Here is a 19,878-nt window from a genome sequence, read left to right as displayed (position 1 = left end):
TATAGCATGCTATATTTATACACACACAGAGATATATACATTATATATGTATATGTATACATACATACATAAGCAATTACTTCGCAAATTTTGGAAATTGTATTCTGCACACGTGTTAGATACGCAGGGAACGTTAATTATAATATTGAAAACATGTTCAGCCCCATCAAATGTGGCTGCAGAGACTGAAGTTGACCATCTGTGTGACAACCCCTCTCCCCCCGCCCCCCTAGAATAAAAGCTTTATTCTCATTGGTTAGAAATTAATTACGTAAAATATGTCCCGCTCTGTTATTGGACTGCGTCATTGTCAATCCCCCGTTGAAGAAAAAAACGGGAATGGACGCGCAGGCACCGAGCAGCATCTCTACCAAGCGATGAAGGTTGTTCTGCGATTTCTGCTTCTAAATACGGGAAAACAAGCGCAGCCGCCATCATGGTTTGTACACGACGTTTTCATATAAGCCGCTGCTGCTGTAATACGCTGTTTGCTTTGCGCCGCAATGTTTGATGCGTTTGACATTTCCTCGCAGGAGAGCACTATTTAGCTGTTATACAACAATGTCCATGACCATAACCAGCCTTCTCTGCCCATTAACAGGTGGAAGAAATCTGCACGTGTGTATTTGTCGTACTGACACGTTTGTTGAGCATAATTAGTAGCTATCAAAACACGTATATGTGTGCAGGTAGTGTGTGTGTGTGTTATTTTATGTCAAATAATATATGTGTGTTTTCCTTTAATCTCCCAGTATGGTTTTGTGAATCACGCCTTGGAGCTCCTGGTTTTAAGGAATTATGGCCCAGAAGTGTGGGAAGACATCAAGTGAGTTTGCAAGTGTGTGTGTGTGTGTTTACTATTCCTTCCTTCTGGTATCACAGGTTACACTGTAGCCAACCAGAACCACCAAGGCTACAACACAGGCCTACAGCTTATACACCATCTGCACACACACGCAAACACGCACACGCACATACACACAGGCACACACTGTCTGTTCTGTGTGTTTTCAGCAAGTCTGACTCCGCTTTTAATCATCAACCAGAACACTGCAGGCTGACACTGAAACACAGATCCATTCCAGCAGGGACACAGACCCACAGTAACAGGGCGAGATGACTATAATTAGAATTATGTCCCACAAAATGATTAAATGTATCTAGATGGTGGATATTCTGTGTCTCAGTCCACACCGGTCCATTCCAGCTCCTGGTAATATTAGTAAACCTTCCCTACAGCCAAGGAAACCTACAGAATTGCCATTTTTTGTGCAGCTTATTGGTCAATCCTGTGGTCGTTAACAGTTTGTTCCTTTCTCATGACATATTTGACTCAGTCTGAGTTTATTTTTCATCTTAGCCTTAGCTGACCTAGACTTGACCCTGAGTAAAAAAAAAACAACACAACACACCCGCAGCTGCCTTGTGTAAATATTCTCAAAGAGGTCACCAAAAAAGAAGAAGAAGAAGAAGAAAAAAAGACGTCCCACTTAATGTTATCTCAGCAAAATGTAACTCATCGTAATTTGATGTGCTAGGTCTATTTTCATATTTTGATGAGTTGTTTTGTTTGTGAAATATCTCGTGAGTTCTACGTGTTTATTCAGGTGCTTTCTGTTCAGCTCTGTAAATCACTTCTTCTTCTCCTTAGTTTAATAGTAGTTATAAGGAGATCTTTAAGTTTTTTTATTTTGTATTTAATGAGCCGATTATTGATTAATAGCAAAGGAACACTTTGAACAGAAACAATAACAATGCTAATTAAACCAAAGGAGCTCTGATTCATTCAAAGCTTTTTATGTGCAGCTGAGTAACAACGCAGCTTTGAAACAACACAAGCAGTCCAAGGCGCCATTACTGTAAGATGGAGTACAGGATGGACCTGTTGTATGTTTAAAGGGTAATTTTTGGGGGTATAAAACAAGAAAACTCACATAGACTGGCAACAAAATAAAGACAAGAGCTGATATTGAATTGTATGCTGGGTGACTATATCTGACTATACTGTTGTACACACACACACACACAAACACACACATTCACCAGCTTTATTGTGTTTCAGGAGAGAAGCTCAGCTGGACATTGAGGGTCAGTTCCTGGTCAGAATCATATACGAAGATACCAAAACGTACGATCTCGTCGCTGCTGCAAGTAAAGTCCTGAGTAAGTGACCGAGGCGTTTCATGTCAAGATGTTTTGCATGCACGCACATGACCTGTAGTATCGCTATAGCAACGATCAGTAACACTGCAAATATGTCAGCAAGTCACAGGTGAAGCATGTGGTTGTTGTTTTGGGACAAACAGTTAAATTTGAAACACTTTTACTGTTTTCATCCGTCCGCACCTCTGACTTCCAAATAAAAAATGAATATATAAAGCAGAGGTCAGCTTTGTTGAGTTTTGATGTGAGATGAGATGATTTATGGTACAGGCAGTCATAATATTGTCAGCCAGTGGCTGAAGTGTGAGTGATGCGTCTGTGTGAGCTGTGGAGCTCCCGGACACACACACACTGCTTCAGAAATGTGTGTGTGTGGTACGTGCTCTCACAGTGCAGTATCAGAAAGCTCCGACACTATAAATGATGCTAAATTCACCCTGTCCCACAGGTTATTGATTGATGAGGTCATCATATGTCTTTCTTTATGTATATATTTCAGAGATCGAAGCTGGCGCCATTTTGCAGATGTTCGGGAAGATGTTCTTTGAGTTTTGCCAAGAGTCGGGCTACGACACCATCTTGCGAGTTTTGGGCTCGAATGTCCGCGAGTTCTTGCAGGTACGTGATCTCCTCTCGGCGCGCTACAAATTTGGCACAGCAAGTTTAATTTGGAGGATTAAAGGATTTGGAGGGGCAGCGCCAGACGCCACATAACAACATCACAGCTTAGTCCTGCCAACATGGTTTGCTATTAGTCCATGTTGGAGGTCCGTCAAACGTCAATTACACCAAAACTGAACTCGATTTCAAAATTTGCAAGAATGCTCTTCTCCTCTTTAAGTCAAGCTTGTGATCACGGCGATTCCATTAAATAGAATTCACTGCAAAATCTGACTTTTAATCGGATGTTATTTGAACTTCATCAATTTGAACTCATTTTCAGAATCTGGACGCTCTTCACGACCACCTGGGTACCATTTATCCCGGGATGAGGGCTCCTTCGTTCCGCTGCACCGACGCAGAGAAAGGCAACAACCTGATCCTTCACTACTACTCAGAGAGGGAAGGCCTGCAGGACATCGTGATAGGCATCATTAAAACGGTCGCTCAGCAAATTCACGGAACAGAGATCGAGATGAAGGTCTGTTTAACGGCAGGAACCCAGCACTTTGCGTTTGAACCGTTTCCAACAACTTTTTAGCAAAGTTTTCAACTGTCTGATGTATATCTGTGTCAGACTGTAATGAGAGATTATGGTTTTAATATCAGCCCAATCCCAAAATACCCAATTGAGAGCAGAGCTGTGTGCCATGACTTCAGTTCAGCACTGAGATTTTTGGTTAATGTCTGTGAGTCAGAGGATATTTTTAGATCTTAAGTTATAGAGGCTGTAGTTGCAGATGTCAGGACGCTTTCAAGCTTTTAACAGTTTTATTTTAAGTTTTGCCTCCAAGCAGCCGCACTCCAATATACCGCCGACCACACGTTTTTAGATAAGAACATTTTTAGCTTGTTTCATCTAATTCAACCTTGCTCATCTCATTTTGTCTCAGCTACTTTGCATCACTAACATCTGCTTTACTGTCTGTCGCCATGATTGTTGTTTGTTTGTTAAAATCCCAGCCTGAAATCTAGAGCCGTAATTGTGTCGCGTGATATCTGCAGCCTGTGGACAACTCGCCGGAGTTTCCTCTTTATCTCAGAACCAAGTGACATTTGCTATCAAACCTAATCATATTGTAGAGACAGGATAATTTTTCAACAATTGTGTGTGTAATGAAAGAACAGAAAATGGCAGACGCTCCAAATGTGACACCCAATTTCTGGAAATATTAGCCACTGTTGCCACAGCAACAGTGTGCCAAGACAGCAGCTTGACGTCAGCAAGCCTTATGCCCATAAACCTACAGAACAATATTGTTGTACATTGTCTTAATGTGATAATAATAGACAAAGTATTCATGTCCGATATTGGCATGGTTGACTGTGACATCAAAATTTTTCTAACTCCAACGTCAATATTCAATCGCATCATTAACTTTGCTGACGCTGCAGATGATCCAGCCGAAAAGCGAGGAGTGCGACCACATCAAGTTCCTGATCGAGGAGAAGGAATCTGAGGAGGAGGCGTTTTACGAAGACCTGGACGGCTTCGAGGACAACGGCACGCAGGAGACACGGATCAGCCCGTACACGTTTTGCAAGGCCTTCCCGTTCCACCTCATGTTTGACAAGGACCTGATGCTCACTCAGTGTGGGAACGCCATCTATCGAGTCCTGCCCCAGGTGTGCATCCTATTTCACACACATTACAGACATTAAAGCTGCAGAACTTATATGGGCGACTGCTGTTTAGAATTCTGCAAGAAGGGACAAAATCCATCTAACAAAGTTCATAAAGAGCCATTTGTTATTTTATGTGACTAAAATATGTGAATTTCGGTTTGATTCCGCAGCTGCAGCCGGGCTCCTGCATCCTGCCCTCAGTCTTTTCTTTGGTCCGGCCTCATATTGACTTCAGTTTTCACGGCATCCTTTCACACATCAACACCGTCTTCGTTCTGAGAAGCAAGGTAGATATTATTGATACACTTCACTGTGGATTTAATGTGTTCATCAGCTTGAAGAGTGACATGGATGAGCCTCCTGACTTCCCCTTTGAGTAGTTGCAGTACAATTTGACTCGATGTGTTTTCAACAAACTCTGTCAATGAGGATCAAAGTGCTAAACTCTTCGTGTAACATGGACCGCAAAGGTCACTGTGACCTGACAAAAGACTCTAATATTATCATACAAGGGCAGACAAATCTGGGAAAATTGTTTGTGACCTAAAAGGAGGGAAGCAAATTTAGATGAATTCAAATAGACATGTCAAACCAAATGGTAATATATGGTAGGAAAGCAAAGAAGGATGAAGAAGCCGTTGAGCTTGTGTAGTCATACGTGTGTACTTGTATTCACTGTGACAAACTGGTCTCTAGTGCTCTGCCCTGCCAACTCCCCTGAGAGGGAAAATGACAGATAGATAAAGAACAGATGAGATAAAGTAGAAAAATGAAGAAATACAAAATAATTTCCCTCGAGACTCCTAAAATCTCAAAGTATCCTCCGGTGAACTGCGATTCTTCCTGCGAAATGAAACAAACCGATTTTGAAGGAGATTTACGGCCAAATCTCTTTTGAAATATGACTTTGCGGCATCTGTGTGGCTCACAGGAGGGCCTGCTGAACGTGGAGACGGTGGAGAACGAGGACGAGCTGACGGGGGTGGAGATCAGCTGCCTCCGACTGAAGGGACAGATGATTTACTTACCGGAGGCGGAGAACATCCTTTTCCTCTGCTCACCCAGGTAGGCCCTCAGTCTGACACGAGCTGCGACGGCAACACTCCGATTTGAATTCAGCGTCTGGATGAGTATCATCCAAAACGTCTGGCATCTCTGGAAAAGACACAAATCTGGAAATTAGAAATGTCAAAGAATCAATTTATTGCGGTGAATGTCTACACGGCACCAACACACACACACACACACACACACACACACACACACACCAGAGGGGGAAGTTACTAAGTACATGTACTCCAGTTACTATACTTAAGTACAATTTTATTTTATAACTGCTGCTGTGTACCTGTATGATTTGCTTATGTCTCTAATGCCTCTAGAGATTCTTTGTAGTTTAATGTTGCTGCATTTTGCATTTTTGTCATTACGTCAAGATTTTTTAAGATGTAAGATAAAAGGAATCATTCTCCATAATGTTACCTTTTACTTTAAAAATACTTGAGTAATTTTGCATGTTACTGACATTATGATTTTGAATGCAGCATCTTTAATTGTATCGGTGTGTTTTTACAACTCACAATTTAATACAATATGTACGTGTTTACTTACTGCTGATTCAATATCACTAAATGTATAATATGCAGAACAATTACAAAGAACCTCTGTTACTTGTTACTGCAGGTTATGGCGACAAGGCAACTGCTCATATCAGAGAGAACAATCTATATTACATGTAGTCACATAATCAATTACTTTGCCATCTTGAATGCATGTTTGTGTTTACCCTGTGCAGCCACATGGTCAGAGACAAAAACACTGAGAAGTAATGAAACCTGCAGGCTGGTAATTGCATCGGTTGTTGTGTTGTGACCTCCATTAGCCTCTGAGGCCCTTGTGTAACCAATCAGACATTTTTGTGAAATGTCAGATGCAGGCGAGAGGAGTTCAAGAGTTCTTGTACTGTCAGATCGAAGACACTTAGAGGACGAGATCAGTGTTTTCTCAGAAGGTTGCTGTCTGAAAGGAAATAACAGGGAGTGAAACAGAAACATTCACCTGACAAGACCCAGACTGTCAAATTTAATAAGAGCATTTCGTCTGGAGACCACGCAGTCGAACCCAGACATCACAGGGGGTCCAGTGTTTTGTTTAATTTATCAAGATTAATTACTGGCTCGAACTAGAAACAAATATCCCCTTTAACTCGTGCCCAGAGTCATAATTCTGCAATTTTTCCTGCAAAAATAACACTGGATTCGACAGAGCAGCACTGAAGCAAGTAATCTCATAGTTGATTTACAAGAAAGTCAATAAATAATTTGATTGTTTCATATGACGTGAATGTATCTGTTGAAACGATCCCAAGTAACCTTTAGTTGCATTAGGGTTCACACATCTGCCCTCCTGTTTGCCCTTCTCTGTCATGGGGCACAGTGTCATGAACCTGGATGATCTAACACGAAGGGGTCTCTACCTGAGCGACATCCCTCTGCACGACGCCACGCGCGACCTGGTGCTGCTGGGCGAGCAGTTTCGCGAGGAGTACAAGCTGACCCAAGAGCTGGAAATCCTGACCGATCGTCTGCAGCACACACTCCGAGCCCTGGAGGACGAGAAGAAGAAGACAGACAGGTTGGAGCACAACAATTTGATTTTATCGCCGTTCTCTGGTTTGGAGGCATCATCCGGTTCCACATTATGCCGATGACTTCATTGAATCACATTCTTACAAATTACATAACTGTTCCTAAACTCATTCAGTCAGCGCTAATTATACACGTATGCCTTGTTTTAAAGCCCTGCGACAAAATTATACCGGGTTTCAAGCTAAAGTTTCAAACAGAGCCACTCAGGGTGCCTTTATAACAGTTTGTCTAATACTTTTTCCTGCCTTTCAGCTTTGCAGAATGAGGAGCTCAGGAAAACGTTCTAAATCCATCAAGTCAAACTCTGACATTTACTGTGTTTCTCAGCTGTGTAAACAATACTCAGCGGGCTGCGTGTTGAGAAAAAGAAGCCCCGCCCCCAGCAATTCTCCTCAATTTTAATCCGGTTAAAGCTATCTGATGGATTTATCCGTCTTTCTAACTTGGTTTATGTATTGAAGTACATTTGCCTACAGACTAATCACATATATTACTTTACGCATATAACTATTTATGACGCAAAAAGACATTACCAAGGGAACCAAGAAGGAGACATGTCCAGCCAAATCTGAATATGAACACTAGAAGAAGAAGTGTGAATATATTTTACAGTAAATTTGCACACTACTACTACTACAACTAAATTACTCAAAATGTATCAATGTTCCGCTGCAGTAACTGAACATGAAAAGCGGAATTTTAATGACAGTTATGACTGCGTAATGAAATGTACCTGCGGGTCCGGCCCGATGTTTGTGAGCAGTTTAGGGGTTAGGAGACTGTGAGAAAGGCAACATAACACTGCTGTCATGTTTGTTCTGTCTGCCTTTATTGGAAAAAATAGTGGCAAAGACAGTTCATTAGTTCATGTTTAAGGGAAAAAAAGAGAAGGCACCACAAATATTCCCTTTTAAGGAGCCGAAACAAGAAACATGGTGGATTTCGCCGCTAGCAGGTCTCAGTCCAGCACAGTGCACAGGACCACCGAGGGTCAGAGTCTATTGTTGTCCCCCAGTAGAGGAGACAGCGGCCGACGCTTCTCTTCGATCTCTGTTCTCACTTAGTTTGGTCTCAGCCTCTGTCATAGTAATTTGGCACAGCAGCGGGTGACAGCTGGAGAGGAACGTGGAGGTGGAACGTGGTCTTTATTAAGAGCGGTCCCTATCTACTCGTAGGAACAGAGTTTTGCTCTGCCGTTGGATTCCGATATAATTATTTTTTCGCCATTCTTCAGTCTGAGCGCGCCTGAGGAGATGACTCAGGCCCCCGAACGTTGATTAGAATTCATGGCTGCTCTCTAAATATTTAAGAGCGCCGCTGCACCTTCACTGCTTTTCACAGTTAACATGGCGCTGGCTTTCCTTCCAATGTAAATATAAAGGGTCTTACCGTGCTGATGGTCAGACATCTACCAAACTGATGCTGGAAAACAATCTTTGCTTCTATTTGAAGAAATACGCCAGACAGTAAATGGATTTGGGCTCTTTAATTAATATCATTAGTCAACTTTCAAGTCTGAGATGGTTACGTAACAATTTTTTGGCTTTATGTCGGCTAAGGTGCAGCCACTCAAGCACCTTAAATTGCTTTCTGCTCCTCAAACCTCTGAGACTTAGATGAAGTAGACTCAGCCCGTAAAAACATTTTATGGCTTAAAATGTGAATTTGATCCTAAAAGACCGAAGCCCTAATGGTAGCTTATGCTCCTCAATCTGCTGTTTAATAGCCGAACTTCAGGTTTATGTAAGTAGTCTGACCCCTACTTTTGACAATAAAGGAAATTTGTGGCTTTAGATTCAGAGATTAAGGAATGATCTGTTTTCTGTTTTATCCTTTTCATCTTAGGGTTGGTGCCATGATGGCTAAAAGTATTTTAAAACACATTGGGCACTTTTGCTCTCATTAAAAATAGCTTTTTATACATGTGACACCATATTTTATGTGTAAACCTGATAGCTAGTGTGTAGACCTGTTTCTATTTGACTTAAATGTCATGTAAGGAGGCATGTGTATGTGTCTATATGGTAAACATATAATCTTGTTTTTTTCTGTAAATATAGTGTATTAGAACATATTGATTATTGTGCGCCGTCTGCGTGTAAGTATCCCAACTCCTTAAATTATGATGCATCATGCAAGGTGTTTTGCTGTGAACAGGCAGCCATGATCTAACTGGCTGGTTACCATAGAAACACCACCCTCCCATCTGAGAACAGCTTGCACTGAGAAATGACCAAAAGGTGGTGGGTGAGCAAGTAAAACACTGATCCAAAGGATGGACTTTAGGAGGCCTCAGCCCATTAATCTGCTGCTTCACTTCACAAAATGTCTGACTCTCTGCTTCCGTGTAGATTGCTCTATTCTGTTCTGCCACCATCTGTCGCCAACGAGTTGCGACACAAACGGCCCGTCCCGGCGAAGCGCTACGACAACGTGACCATCCTCTTCAGCGGCATCGTCGGATTCAACGTCTTCTGCAGCAAGCACGCCTCAGCCGAGGGAGCCATCAAGATAGTCAACCTGCTCAATGATGTTTACACACGCTTCGACATCTTGACAGACTCTCGGAAGAACCCTTATGTATACAAGGTTGGAAGCATGATTTTACCATGACACCGTATCCTGCATTTTGATACATTTCTCTAAATAAAGGAATAGAAATGCAGGCATGTGCGCAGCAAAGTGATAATGATGAACGTGTACGTCTCTGTGTTTTCCCTTCGATGATATAAACTCACAAACCTGTGTTTTTAAACTGCTATGTTCTCTGCTGCTTCTGCCACTCAAACGCACCAGCGACAGGACACTGTGAATAATGTTATGTAATATAGGAACATACAAGTCAGGAAGACAGTATTTATATCAATTGGCTTGAGTTTTTCACCATAAGAAGAGCAGTACATTCTAAACAGTGTAGTTTTACAGAGGGACTGCAGCGTTTTATAGGCTCAGCACAGCAGATTTACACTCCAGGCTTTCAGACAAGAATGCACTTTAAGAAGTCAAACAGACCTCTGCACTTCCAGGGGATGGGCTTCAGGCACTGGGTCACCAAAAGAAGTAATATTTACTCTACGAGCTCAATGGCTAGGTGGTCCCGGGGTTTTAGAAGGACTCAGAGAGGCCCTGAATGTCTTAAAGCTGATGTAAGTGTTTAAGTGTTTATCTCGGGGTGTTTCAGTTTATTTCTGGTTGCACAGTGGAATAAAAACAAACCCTTTGTTGTACAGAAGAATCAGATGATTTTACACAAAGAAATCCAATATAAAGGAAAACACAAATACGGTTCAGGTGTCAATGGATGGCGTGATGATTTAAAACAATGTTGTTCTTGTCGCAGGTGGAAACAGTGGGCGATAAGTATATGACTGTGAGTGGCCTGCCGGAGCCATGCACACATCACGCCAAGTCAATCTGCCACCTCGCCCTCGACATGATGGAGATTGCTGGACAAGTGGAAGTAGACGACGAACCGGTACAGGTATGATGTCGGTTACGATTCTCACCTTGAGAGGAACACGCTTTAGTACACACACTTTACAGCTCTTACTTGGATTATTCACCAAACAAACAACGCAGACTTCTCAGCGTTGCTCTTCTTCACATGAGTTCATTTGTGACAAGTCTGAAACAGGTGCGAGTATATAAATAATATAGATATATGCAGACACAGATTCCTTGTGATGCCCTGCTTTCAAAATAAAAAGTGTTATTGTTATTATGATTCTTAGGGCACAGAAAATGATTGAGTTGAAATACTCCTGACAAATTCTTTATGATAAACTTCACATATGTTTAAACAGCCACACATTAATTTAATGATACAGGGAAACAGTCAAAACTGATTTTCAACCAGATTACATTTCCCCCATGCACCAGTGTTGTCTGCTGTTTCTTGAATGTTAAGCTGCAATCAGTAATAACATCTACGTTCTTAAAATATTGGACAAGATCCTGAGACATCTGATGAATGGAAATGCTGAACAACAGAGGGCCTGAAACGGAGCCCTTTGGGACACCTAAAGAGCTTTCAATCAATGTTGATAGATAACCTTAAATCTTAATGGGCACAGAATCGTTTGATGTTGTTCTCAGATGAACAGTACTCGTGTTGTGTGTCACTGTGTCAATTTTGCAGAGTTGTTAATTTATTAATGTTGCATGTGAAATTAACATATCAAAGTGTCAATTGTCAAACCTCTTTTGTAGCTGCCAGATGTTTCTTTATGACTTCAAACCTAATATGACACACACCTCAGCCTCAGATTTATTTGATCTGTGATTTCAGAATAGTAATTACACATCTGGACATACTTCCATGCTGAAGTAAGAAGCAGTGATAAGCTAGATGAAAAACAGCAGTCTTTTGTTTAGCTGACTGTTTCAGTTTGTTATTGTATCAATGACCGTTGAGACTTAACTTTGGAAAATCATGTCTGCTTAACAAAAGGCTGTTTATTTTGGGACATGGCATTGGCTGAGGAGGAGTCCAGCTCAGCTGCAGAAACCAACTCAAATCATCTCACGATCCCGGGGTTAAAAATAGATTCTCATTTGTCCCAGACACTCAGAGTGTGTTCATGCTCTGAAGACAACAAGCGCTCAAGTGCCTACAAGTTGAAGCGTAAATATTAGTCTGGGGATTCTGTAAAATGCTCAGGCCTATTTTTGGCATTGTTAATGTATAGAAAATCAGAAACGGTCCATCTAATTTTGTTCATGGAGTGATTTCTGGCTAAACTAATCTTGTAACCGCCCACCAAATGTTGCACCTTTTCAGCAGATAGCAGTAGGAATTTGGGCCAGCAGACTGAAGGAAGCATTCAGCTTCTAATTTATTATCTCTGTCTCTGTGGAGCCCAAACCATTTACTTGGTCCTTGCTTTAGCTCTCACAAAGGCTTGTGCAAATGTTAGGACGTGTTTTTCAAGCTCAAATCGAGCATTTACTGCAGGCGCAGTTTTGAAATGGATGGATGAAACGATAAATGCTGTCATCATGTACTGCTACAAGATAATATACTGCTTATACTTTAGACCTTTCAGGTTATTTTTCAGCCAGATATCAGTGAGGCTCTGACATGTTTTTCTGATGTTTGGCAAGTACACTGCTGTGCTATCAGTTCTACTTTAACTTTGTTTCTCATTACTGAATGAGAACAAGAAACCCTATCAGACTTTTTTCCATGTACAACTTCCATATTTTAGTACTGGCTAATGATAGATGTGACTTTAGGGGGAAAAAAGAATAAAAATGGCTGTGAACATTATTGTAAGACCTTTTCCTATGTGTTTAGCAGTTAGATGTAGAATCAGCTGCTATAGTCACTGGCTTGTTATGATGAGCAACCTGTCACTCATGATCAGAGGATCAGAACTGAATTTTTTGAAGCCACATACCAATAAAAATCCGACTAATAATCAGGATGTTGTAAAAGAAGAATGCTGTGATATATATTGGAATACTCTCAATATGAATTATTGTTCTTCCTTGCCAGATCACTATTGGGATCCACACAGGAGAAGTGGTGACTGGAGTGATTGGCCAGAGGATGCCAAGATATTGTCTTTTTGGCAATACGGTCAACCTCACAAGTCGCACAGAAACTACCGGTGAAAAGGGAAAGATCAACATCTCAGAATATACTTACCGGTAAGAGGAAACATATCAGGTTTTTAAATGAATTTTGGGAAATCATGTTGACGTAAAATGGTTTAGAAGTGGGAATCTTAATTGTGATGATGTTGAAATTATGTTCCAGGTGTTTGCAGTCTGCCGAGAACGCCGACCCTCATTTTCATTTGGATTATCGGGGCCCGATCACCATGAAAGGAAAGAAGGACCCGATGAAGGTGTTCTTCCTGTCCAGGAAACACACAGAGACAGAGTTCAACACAGGCAATGATTAAGTTTTTATAAAATGACATTAGCAAAAATGCTTCACTGATGGAAGCTTCAGTGTCGTCCAGCCTTTAGTGAAAATCTGTTTATTTTGGTGAAATCTATCCACAGACATGCAGATATTTTTATTGTGATGAAGCACAGTTGTCTGAAATTATTCTAGTGCACTCTCTGCTTATTTTTGTGTACTCATAATCTGTCACAGCATATTTTTTAGCATCAACATTCCAATCATGCAGTGGCTCGTGAGTAGTTAGGCTCAATTTTCATACTTTTTCATTTGATTTTTTCTTTTTAAAATACACTCATCTTGTCCTTAATGCGTGCTATTACTGGGCTGATTTTCGTAAGCAAAACATTTTTACCCTTCGATATTTTTGTCCGGTGATGTTGCCAAAAAAATGCTGATAGTCTTCACTCTTATGTCCTAAAATGACTGATGTAATAATGTAGTGGTAGTAAACTAAACTAAATAAGTTTAATTAAAATAGATGTAAATGTTGAATAGTCACAGAAAAATTGGATAAAATGTTTGTGTCCAATTTAGGCGAACTTTTGAGCGACCTTCTGGTGCCAATAGGGTGTGAGAGTCATGATGTCATACACTGAATATGTCGCTGACATTCAGATCACTAAATAATTTGTTGAGCTGCAACACAGTAAGTGTCCTTCAGGAAGCTCCTCCAGTGTTTCTCTGTATTTGCCTCACAGAATCAAAACATATAGAAGTTATTGTATATTCATATATTGTATATACACAAGTTCATCATTTACAGTAATTCACAAAATTATACTTTCTAGTTTTACGTGGTTGTTTATTTCATACAGCCAAAACTGATGCAGTGTTTAAATCATAGGTAAATCTATATCATCACTCAGCTATTACTAAAAATATTAAAATGGTTCCATAATTGAGTGAGCACTATACAGTAGTTTATTTAATATATATTACACCTCTAGTTATTGACATTGACTCTATGCCAATATGAAATTAATATTATAAAATGAAATTGGTATTATTTTCACTAAAGTTGTTTGTTGTTGAGATGTTCGTAACAATATCCATATTTATTGTCATTATGTATTTGTATTTATGATTTTATGTTGTGCCAAGAATGTCATGGTGCCAATGTCATAAAGAACCAAGACCCTTCAGTGCCATAAAATAAACAAAAAAATATTTTCACATACATATTTATAATGCTTTTTCGCCACAATAATTTTTTTAAAATTAGTATTACACATCAAGTTTAATTGTGAGGAATCCCCTCCAACCATCCAGCTTCGTCCTGTGTAATAAAACTAACAGGTGGCTCTTGTGCTGTACCAGTGCATTTCTATGATCATAAGCCATGTTTGTTTTATCTGTTGAGGGGATTAACAAATAAAAAATATTTTTAAACGCCTTTGCTACTGATTGTTTTGTGCTCAACAAATACCTTAATACAACCTTCTTGTTACAACTTTTATTCTCTGTAATAATATAAAGCTGTTTACTAGTTTCTTTACATTATGTTTCACTTAACAACAATGTTTGAATAATTCAAGCAAAATGATTATTAAAGGCTGAGGTTCACATGAATAGTTTGGGAAAACGGGTTATTTTGTAAAGTCTTCCCTCTAGTGGTTAGTTAAAGGATTACAATCCCAGAATTGGAAAATCCAGACTGCTGCTGTTATTGTCACTAAAGTAACGTCTGACCTTCATAGTGACAGACAATAAGTGAAAAACTCTTCTTGAACCCTCAAATGCTGTAAGGAACCCGAGAATTATCTAAAGAAAGAAGAGCACAACACAAAATGAACACATCAGTAATGTTTTACTTAAAAATGCAATTTATACAGCGCTAGTTTTATAAAACAAATCATCACATTATTAAGCGTTTGAACTGTTCTAGAAATGAACTTCCATGGTGCTTTACACTGATTGATCCCGACGATTGCATCACCGCTGTGAAGAGCAGTCTTTTGAATGATAAGAGGGAGATTCATTGAAGTGGAAGTGAAGGTCAGGCAAAGGTTTCTAATGCCATATAAGGAGATGGGCAGACAAGATAATGTGGATTTGTTCATCATTTTTACAAACTTGAACTTTGTTGGAACATTTCAGTAATGTTTTCAACAAGGACTCTGAATGCTTCTCATTTTCACGAGTGTTTTCCTTGTTCTTGTTCTGCAAATATTATTAATAAGCAAAGCTCTGTAATTTTTATAAAACTGAAGTTTGGACTAAATAAATTGTGTTGTTTTACTTTGTGTTATCTGTGCTTTTTGACACCCAAGTCAAACCACATAACTCACACACAAACTGTCAGTGTGCCTCACATACAGACATGAGCAAACAATCAATGCCTCCACTTACTACTAACTAAAAAGGTCTAAGGTCTCGTTTATGGGGTTATCAAGGTTAAAGGTAACCCATTATGGCCCAGACCTATTATCACCAGCTGATAATAGGATTTGACAAGTTGCATTACAAATATACGGACATGCATTGAAATGTGTGTGACAGAAATATTTTTCACTGCATGCAAAGTAATGTGGGTGAAGGGTGCTTGAGGTATAAAGACAAAAATGATTAAAAAAAAAAAAAAAAGACTTAACAACTAAGATTGTTCAAGGGTTCAATTTCTTGTGGTGTCTCTTGAATGAAACGTATCGCAGTGTAACACTTTACTCACTGAATTTTGTTGCTGGCTGAAGCATGGAACTCAGCACAAATCCACACCCTTGTTAAACAAATACAGGTAAAGCAGGATATCCATTATTCTGCTGAAAAAGAGACATGTGTAGCATTTAGAATCACAGAATGGTGGACAGGCTGCAGCTGTGGATATTACCCTGAGAAAAAACTTGATACCATGAGCTTTAAACAGCCACATCAGCACTGAGATATGTACTGAGATAAGAGGGCGTATGTTTTAAAAGGAGGAGCAGGGGCCAGAGTCACACTCTTCGTCCACACATACACACACACACCAGCACAACAGCATCATGACTTTCAACGGCACCTGGAAAGTTGATCGCAGTGAGAACTATGAGAAGTTCATGGAACAAATGGGTGAGTAGACAGAGAGTAGATAGAGGAATGTGTTTGTAATATCAACATTTGCTTTAACGGCAGACCTGCTGCCAGAGTTGAATAAGGGCAATGCTGCATTCAAAGACCTGGTAGAGCCAGTGGTAAAGCACAGCATCATTACATGTCAAGATATTACTAACTCAAAAATGCAATGCAAATATTGGAATACATTGTTTAAAATAATACACTGTACATGTCTATGACTTGGATTTGGTACCCTGTAACCCTGCACAAATGAAGGAACTGTAAGTAATTACGACTGCCTGTCATTGTTTAGGGTCTGTTAAAGAGATTTGGTGTCTGTGTGTTGACAGGCGTTAACATGGTGAAGAGGAAGCTGGCTGCTCACGACAACCTGAAGATAATCCTTGAACAGAGTGGAGACAAGTTCCACGTCAAGGAGGGCAGTAATTTCCGCACTTTGGAAATGGACTTCACTCTGGGAGTTACCTTTGAATACAGCCTCGCAGACGGAACAGAGCTATCGGTAAGAACACAGGGTGCCTCCACAGGGGTGCTAGAGGTACTCAAGTAAAAGTAGAAATGTGTGAATGTCTGGAGTCCTGCAAACAAGTATCCACGATTACAATACTTTTTACACATTCATTCATTCATTCATTCAGTATCCATAGCTGCTTATCCTCTTGGGGTCGCTGGGGTGTTGCAGCCTATTAAATTGAGTATTTCATGCTACAGTGAAGTAAAAAAAAACAAGTCAACATGAGAATTATGCAGGTTTTTCTGATATGGAATGTAAAGGGTCAAGGTAACAACAGCCATCAAATAAATGTGGAGGATTTAAAAAAAAAAATCAAAACTATCCACTGGAGTAAAAACATGCCCAAATGGAGGTACAGGTTTCCTATAGACTGTACTTTTAAATAGCACTAGACAAAGTAAGTGTGTTATATGATGTTCTCTCTTCCTCTGCCTTTGTTCCGAAATACTCAGAGAGAGTAGTCGCTCATTCCAGACTTTGGACTTTTCTGTTGACTCACCAACTGAAAAATGAACCCAACGATGAATCGATCACGTCTTTTTTTATTCACATAGCCGATTTGCCCACAACTGCAAGCAACTTAAAGTGCTTCCAACACACATTCGATTGTAGAAAAACTGTTTTAAGAATTAAAACAGAGCACAGGTAATACGCCCAGTTTGGGCTTTGGTTTTGTCAGCAGTCGTGCCCAGTTTGATCCTGCTTCACACCTGTAACAGTGACATCTGCAGATCTTGTTTGGGTGTCTCGTCTGAGTGTAGTGTCACCTCACAGGGCTCCTGGAATCTGGAGGGGGATGTGTTGAAGGGCCTTTTCAACAGAAAAGACAACGGCAAGCTACTGACAACATCCAGAACCGTCGAAGGAGATGAACTCACACAGGTGAGACGAGTGGACAACACACTCACACAGCCACATGGTACAGAAACATATATTTACTCAACTCTCCCTGAACAGAACTACAACTATGAAGGCGTGGACGCAAAGAGGATCTTCAAACGGGCTTAGATCCAACTAGTCTACACTGCACCCTAATGGATCTCTACTACACACCCTCATCTAAGTGCACTGCCTGTGATATAGTTTTAAATGGCTCAGGATTTTGATACTTGCAGTAATAAAGTCATAAAACCTTTGCCTCTCTGTGTGTGTGTGTTAGTGTTTGCTTGGATTTATTGGTGTAATAACTGTTATTGACAAATCGTACATATTGCCCACAAGCCAAATTGAGTCTATTAAATTTGATTGTTGCAAAACCAGATAAGAATGTAACACAATAATGAAAGACATTGCACAACAATATCACGGTGCACTTTGCTGTCTGCTGGCTCTGGCGAGGCAAACATCTGAAATGAGACCACTCTGACCTTGTAAACCCTTTTTTTGAGCCACACCTCCATTCAAATCCCTTTCCCTCCGACGCAGTGATTACTGGAGGCAGAGGGATGGATTTGTTGGCCTTCTCCTGTTGGGTGTGTAACAAACAATACAAAATGTTGCTGTGCAAGAAGGGCAAGGAAACTCAGCTGGATGACATCACTAGGGTTCCTTCCTCTCTTTCTTTCTTCTTTAGACAGTTAACTGTTGATACAAGTTCGAAAACTATAATCTCTCAAATCTAAAAATACATCATTTGGTATTCTAAATTTTCTTAGCTCAGGAATCAACTGTTGTTGGGATGATGTCATAAGGGTGAGGGCGACTCCCCTTTAAGGACAAACACAGCAAACTGAGTCATTTTACAGTGAATCATTTTAAGTTTATTCAACAATGAATAAAAAATAAATTATATATTGACATCTACAAAAATATAGTGTAGACAGGTTTACTTTACACATTTCATTAAACTTACACAGTTCATGAAGCATTCACTGAAGCACCAATAACTCATTAACATCGGGCCAAATCCTGAAACGGGTCAGCGAATCACATGGATCTTACACGAGCCAATACCTTATCAGAAGCAACCAGTGACATAATGCAGGCGGGCTTTTTTTTTGTTCTTTATCAGTCGTGCGGTACAGTGTAATCAGGTTTTGTCCTAGAAAATTTTACGCAAGATAAGAGACACCAGCTGATGCAACGCCATTTGAAAGCGGCCTCCAGACCACCCACAGCCTCTATTCAAGGCTATTGATTATGGGTGGAGACAGGAAAGCATTTATTAGCTTCCGTTTTTGACACACACACACACACACAGCACTGAAAGAAAAATCACTGGTGTAATCAGAGTTGTTGTATCTTGAAGTTGTGAATGCTGGACCTGACAAACCCCTGCTGGCACTCAGAAAGGCTCAAACAGACACACGCACACGCACGCGCACACACACACACACACGCACACACACAGCATGGGTATCAAACGTGTCACCACAAGCGTTGCATATTCAAAGGATTTGCACGTCTTCGCTCCCCTCATTCATCTCTTTGGCGACCATCATCCCACAGAAAAGGTGAAGGCACTCTTGATACAACTCAAGACACACATTTCAGAACTTAAATACAATGTAGCTTGTGTGAAAACAAGAGCATTTCAATTTTCATTACAGGGGAAGGAACTGAACTGATAAGAGCAGAGGAGCGTAAATAAATGAAATAACCAGTAGTCATCAAGGAAAACACAAGAAAAAACACTGAGAAGAGAAGACGACATTGACACAAGTGGTTAATACGCTATGACTGACTGTACAAACTCCAAAATATAATGAAGTAAAATTTTGTCAATTCAATTAATCAAGGAAAAGTCTGTATTTTATTAATATTAGCGCACAGTCCACTTGTGTCAAGGCATCATCACATCATCACAATAACCTGTGACAGAATCTGTGACAAATAAGCCAGCAGAGACTAAAAATAAATTCCAGCTGTGATAAAACACACTGCAAATCTAGAAACACCTGTTAGTGTCACACAGCACAAACACACGCGCGCGCACACACACACCGACACGCACACACACACTGACACAAAGAGAAAGATTTAGTGTGTGCAGTTAGAATACCTGGCCAAAGATTATTCCAGTAGAAAAACAGCAAATGAATGAAAAATCTTGACACACAAACGGATATTTTGGAACGATTTACAAGAGTGAAAATATACCGATTGATTTTATCAGCTGAGACATTACAATACTGCGCCAACACTCTAAAACCTGTCAAATCTGCTTTCAAGTCACCTTTTCATGTCTGCATAGCATCTTGTGGGCAAATCCCAGTGTTTTGTTTGCATTCCAAATGTCTATACACACTAGACGTATAACCAACGTCCTCGCACGAGGCCGACAATCAAGTGTTTAAAGA

General features: G+C 40.2%; 2 protein-coding genes across 2 annotated transcripts in view; both read left to right on the top strand.

Moving 5' to 3' along the window:
* fabp2 (fatty acid binding protein 2, intestinal) overlaps window positions 1–17,715 on the top strand; it is a 154,088-nt gene extending 136,373 nt beyond the window's left edge. Inside the window, exons 2-5 of the mRNA XM_076147740.1 lie at window positions 15,960–16,059; window positions 16,395–16,567; window positions 17,354–17,461; window positions 17,537–17,715. Of these exons, the coding sequence (XP_076003855.1) occupies window positions 15,993–16,059; window positions 16,395–16,567; window positions 17,354–17,461; window positions 17,537–17,587 (399 nt within the window). The 5' untranslated portion in view covers window positions 15,960–15,992 and the 3' untranslated portion in view covers window positions 17,588–17,715. The remainder of the gene's footprint in view (window positions 1–15,959; window positions 16,060–16,394; window positions 16,568–17,353; window positions 17,462–17,536) is intronic.
* On the top strand, window positions 341–14,398 carry gucy1b1 (guanylate cyclase 1 soluble subunit beta 1). The gene is made up of 13 exons (XM_076148182.1): window positions 341–439; window positions 753–826; window positions 2,063–2,163; window positions 2,663–2,781; window positions 3,107–3,304; window positions 4,219–4,449; window positions 4,620–4,736; window positions 5,381–5,514; window positions 6,886–7,083; window positions 9,449–9,686; window positions 10,438–10,578; window positions 12,595–12,749; window positions 12,859–14,398. Exons 1-13 carry the CDS (start codon window positions 437–439, stop codon window positions 13,004–13,006), a joined length of 1,857 nt encoding a protein of 618 aa, XP_076004297.1. The 5' UTR covers window positions 341–436; the 3' UTR covers window positions 13,007–14,398.
* Window positions 17,716–19,878: the final 2,163 nt, after the last annotated feature.

This window comes from Genypterus blacodes, unplaced genomic scaffold (genome assembly GCF_046128005.1).
Source record: "Genypterus blacodes isolate CSIRO-AG114 ecotype Tasmania unplaced genomic scaffold, CSIRO-AGI_Gbla_v1 ptg000039l_1, whole genome shotgun sequence".
NCBI classification, from domain to species: Eukaryota; Metazoa; Chordata; class Actinopteri; order Ophidiiformes; family Ophidiidae; genus Genypterus; species Genypterus blacodes.
This window is presented reverse-complemented; position numbering and strand designations above follow the sequence as displayed.

Bases quoted from the DNA above. Each gene is read 5' to 3' on its own strand.
- gucy1b1 (XM_076148182.1), top strand. The intron at 3,305-4,218 runs GTCTGTTTAACG...CTGACGCTGCAG, and splicing joins GAACAGAGATCGAGATGAAG to ATGATCCAGCCGAAAAGCGA. The intron at 4,450-4,619 runs GTGTGCATCCTA...TTGATTCCGCAG, and splicing joins TCTATCGAGTCCTGCCCCAG to CTGCAGCCGGGCTCCTGCAT.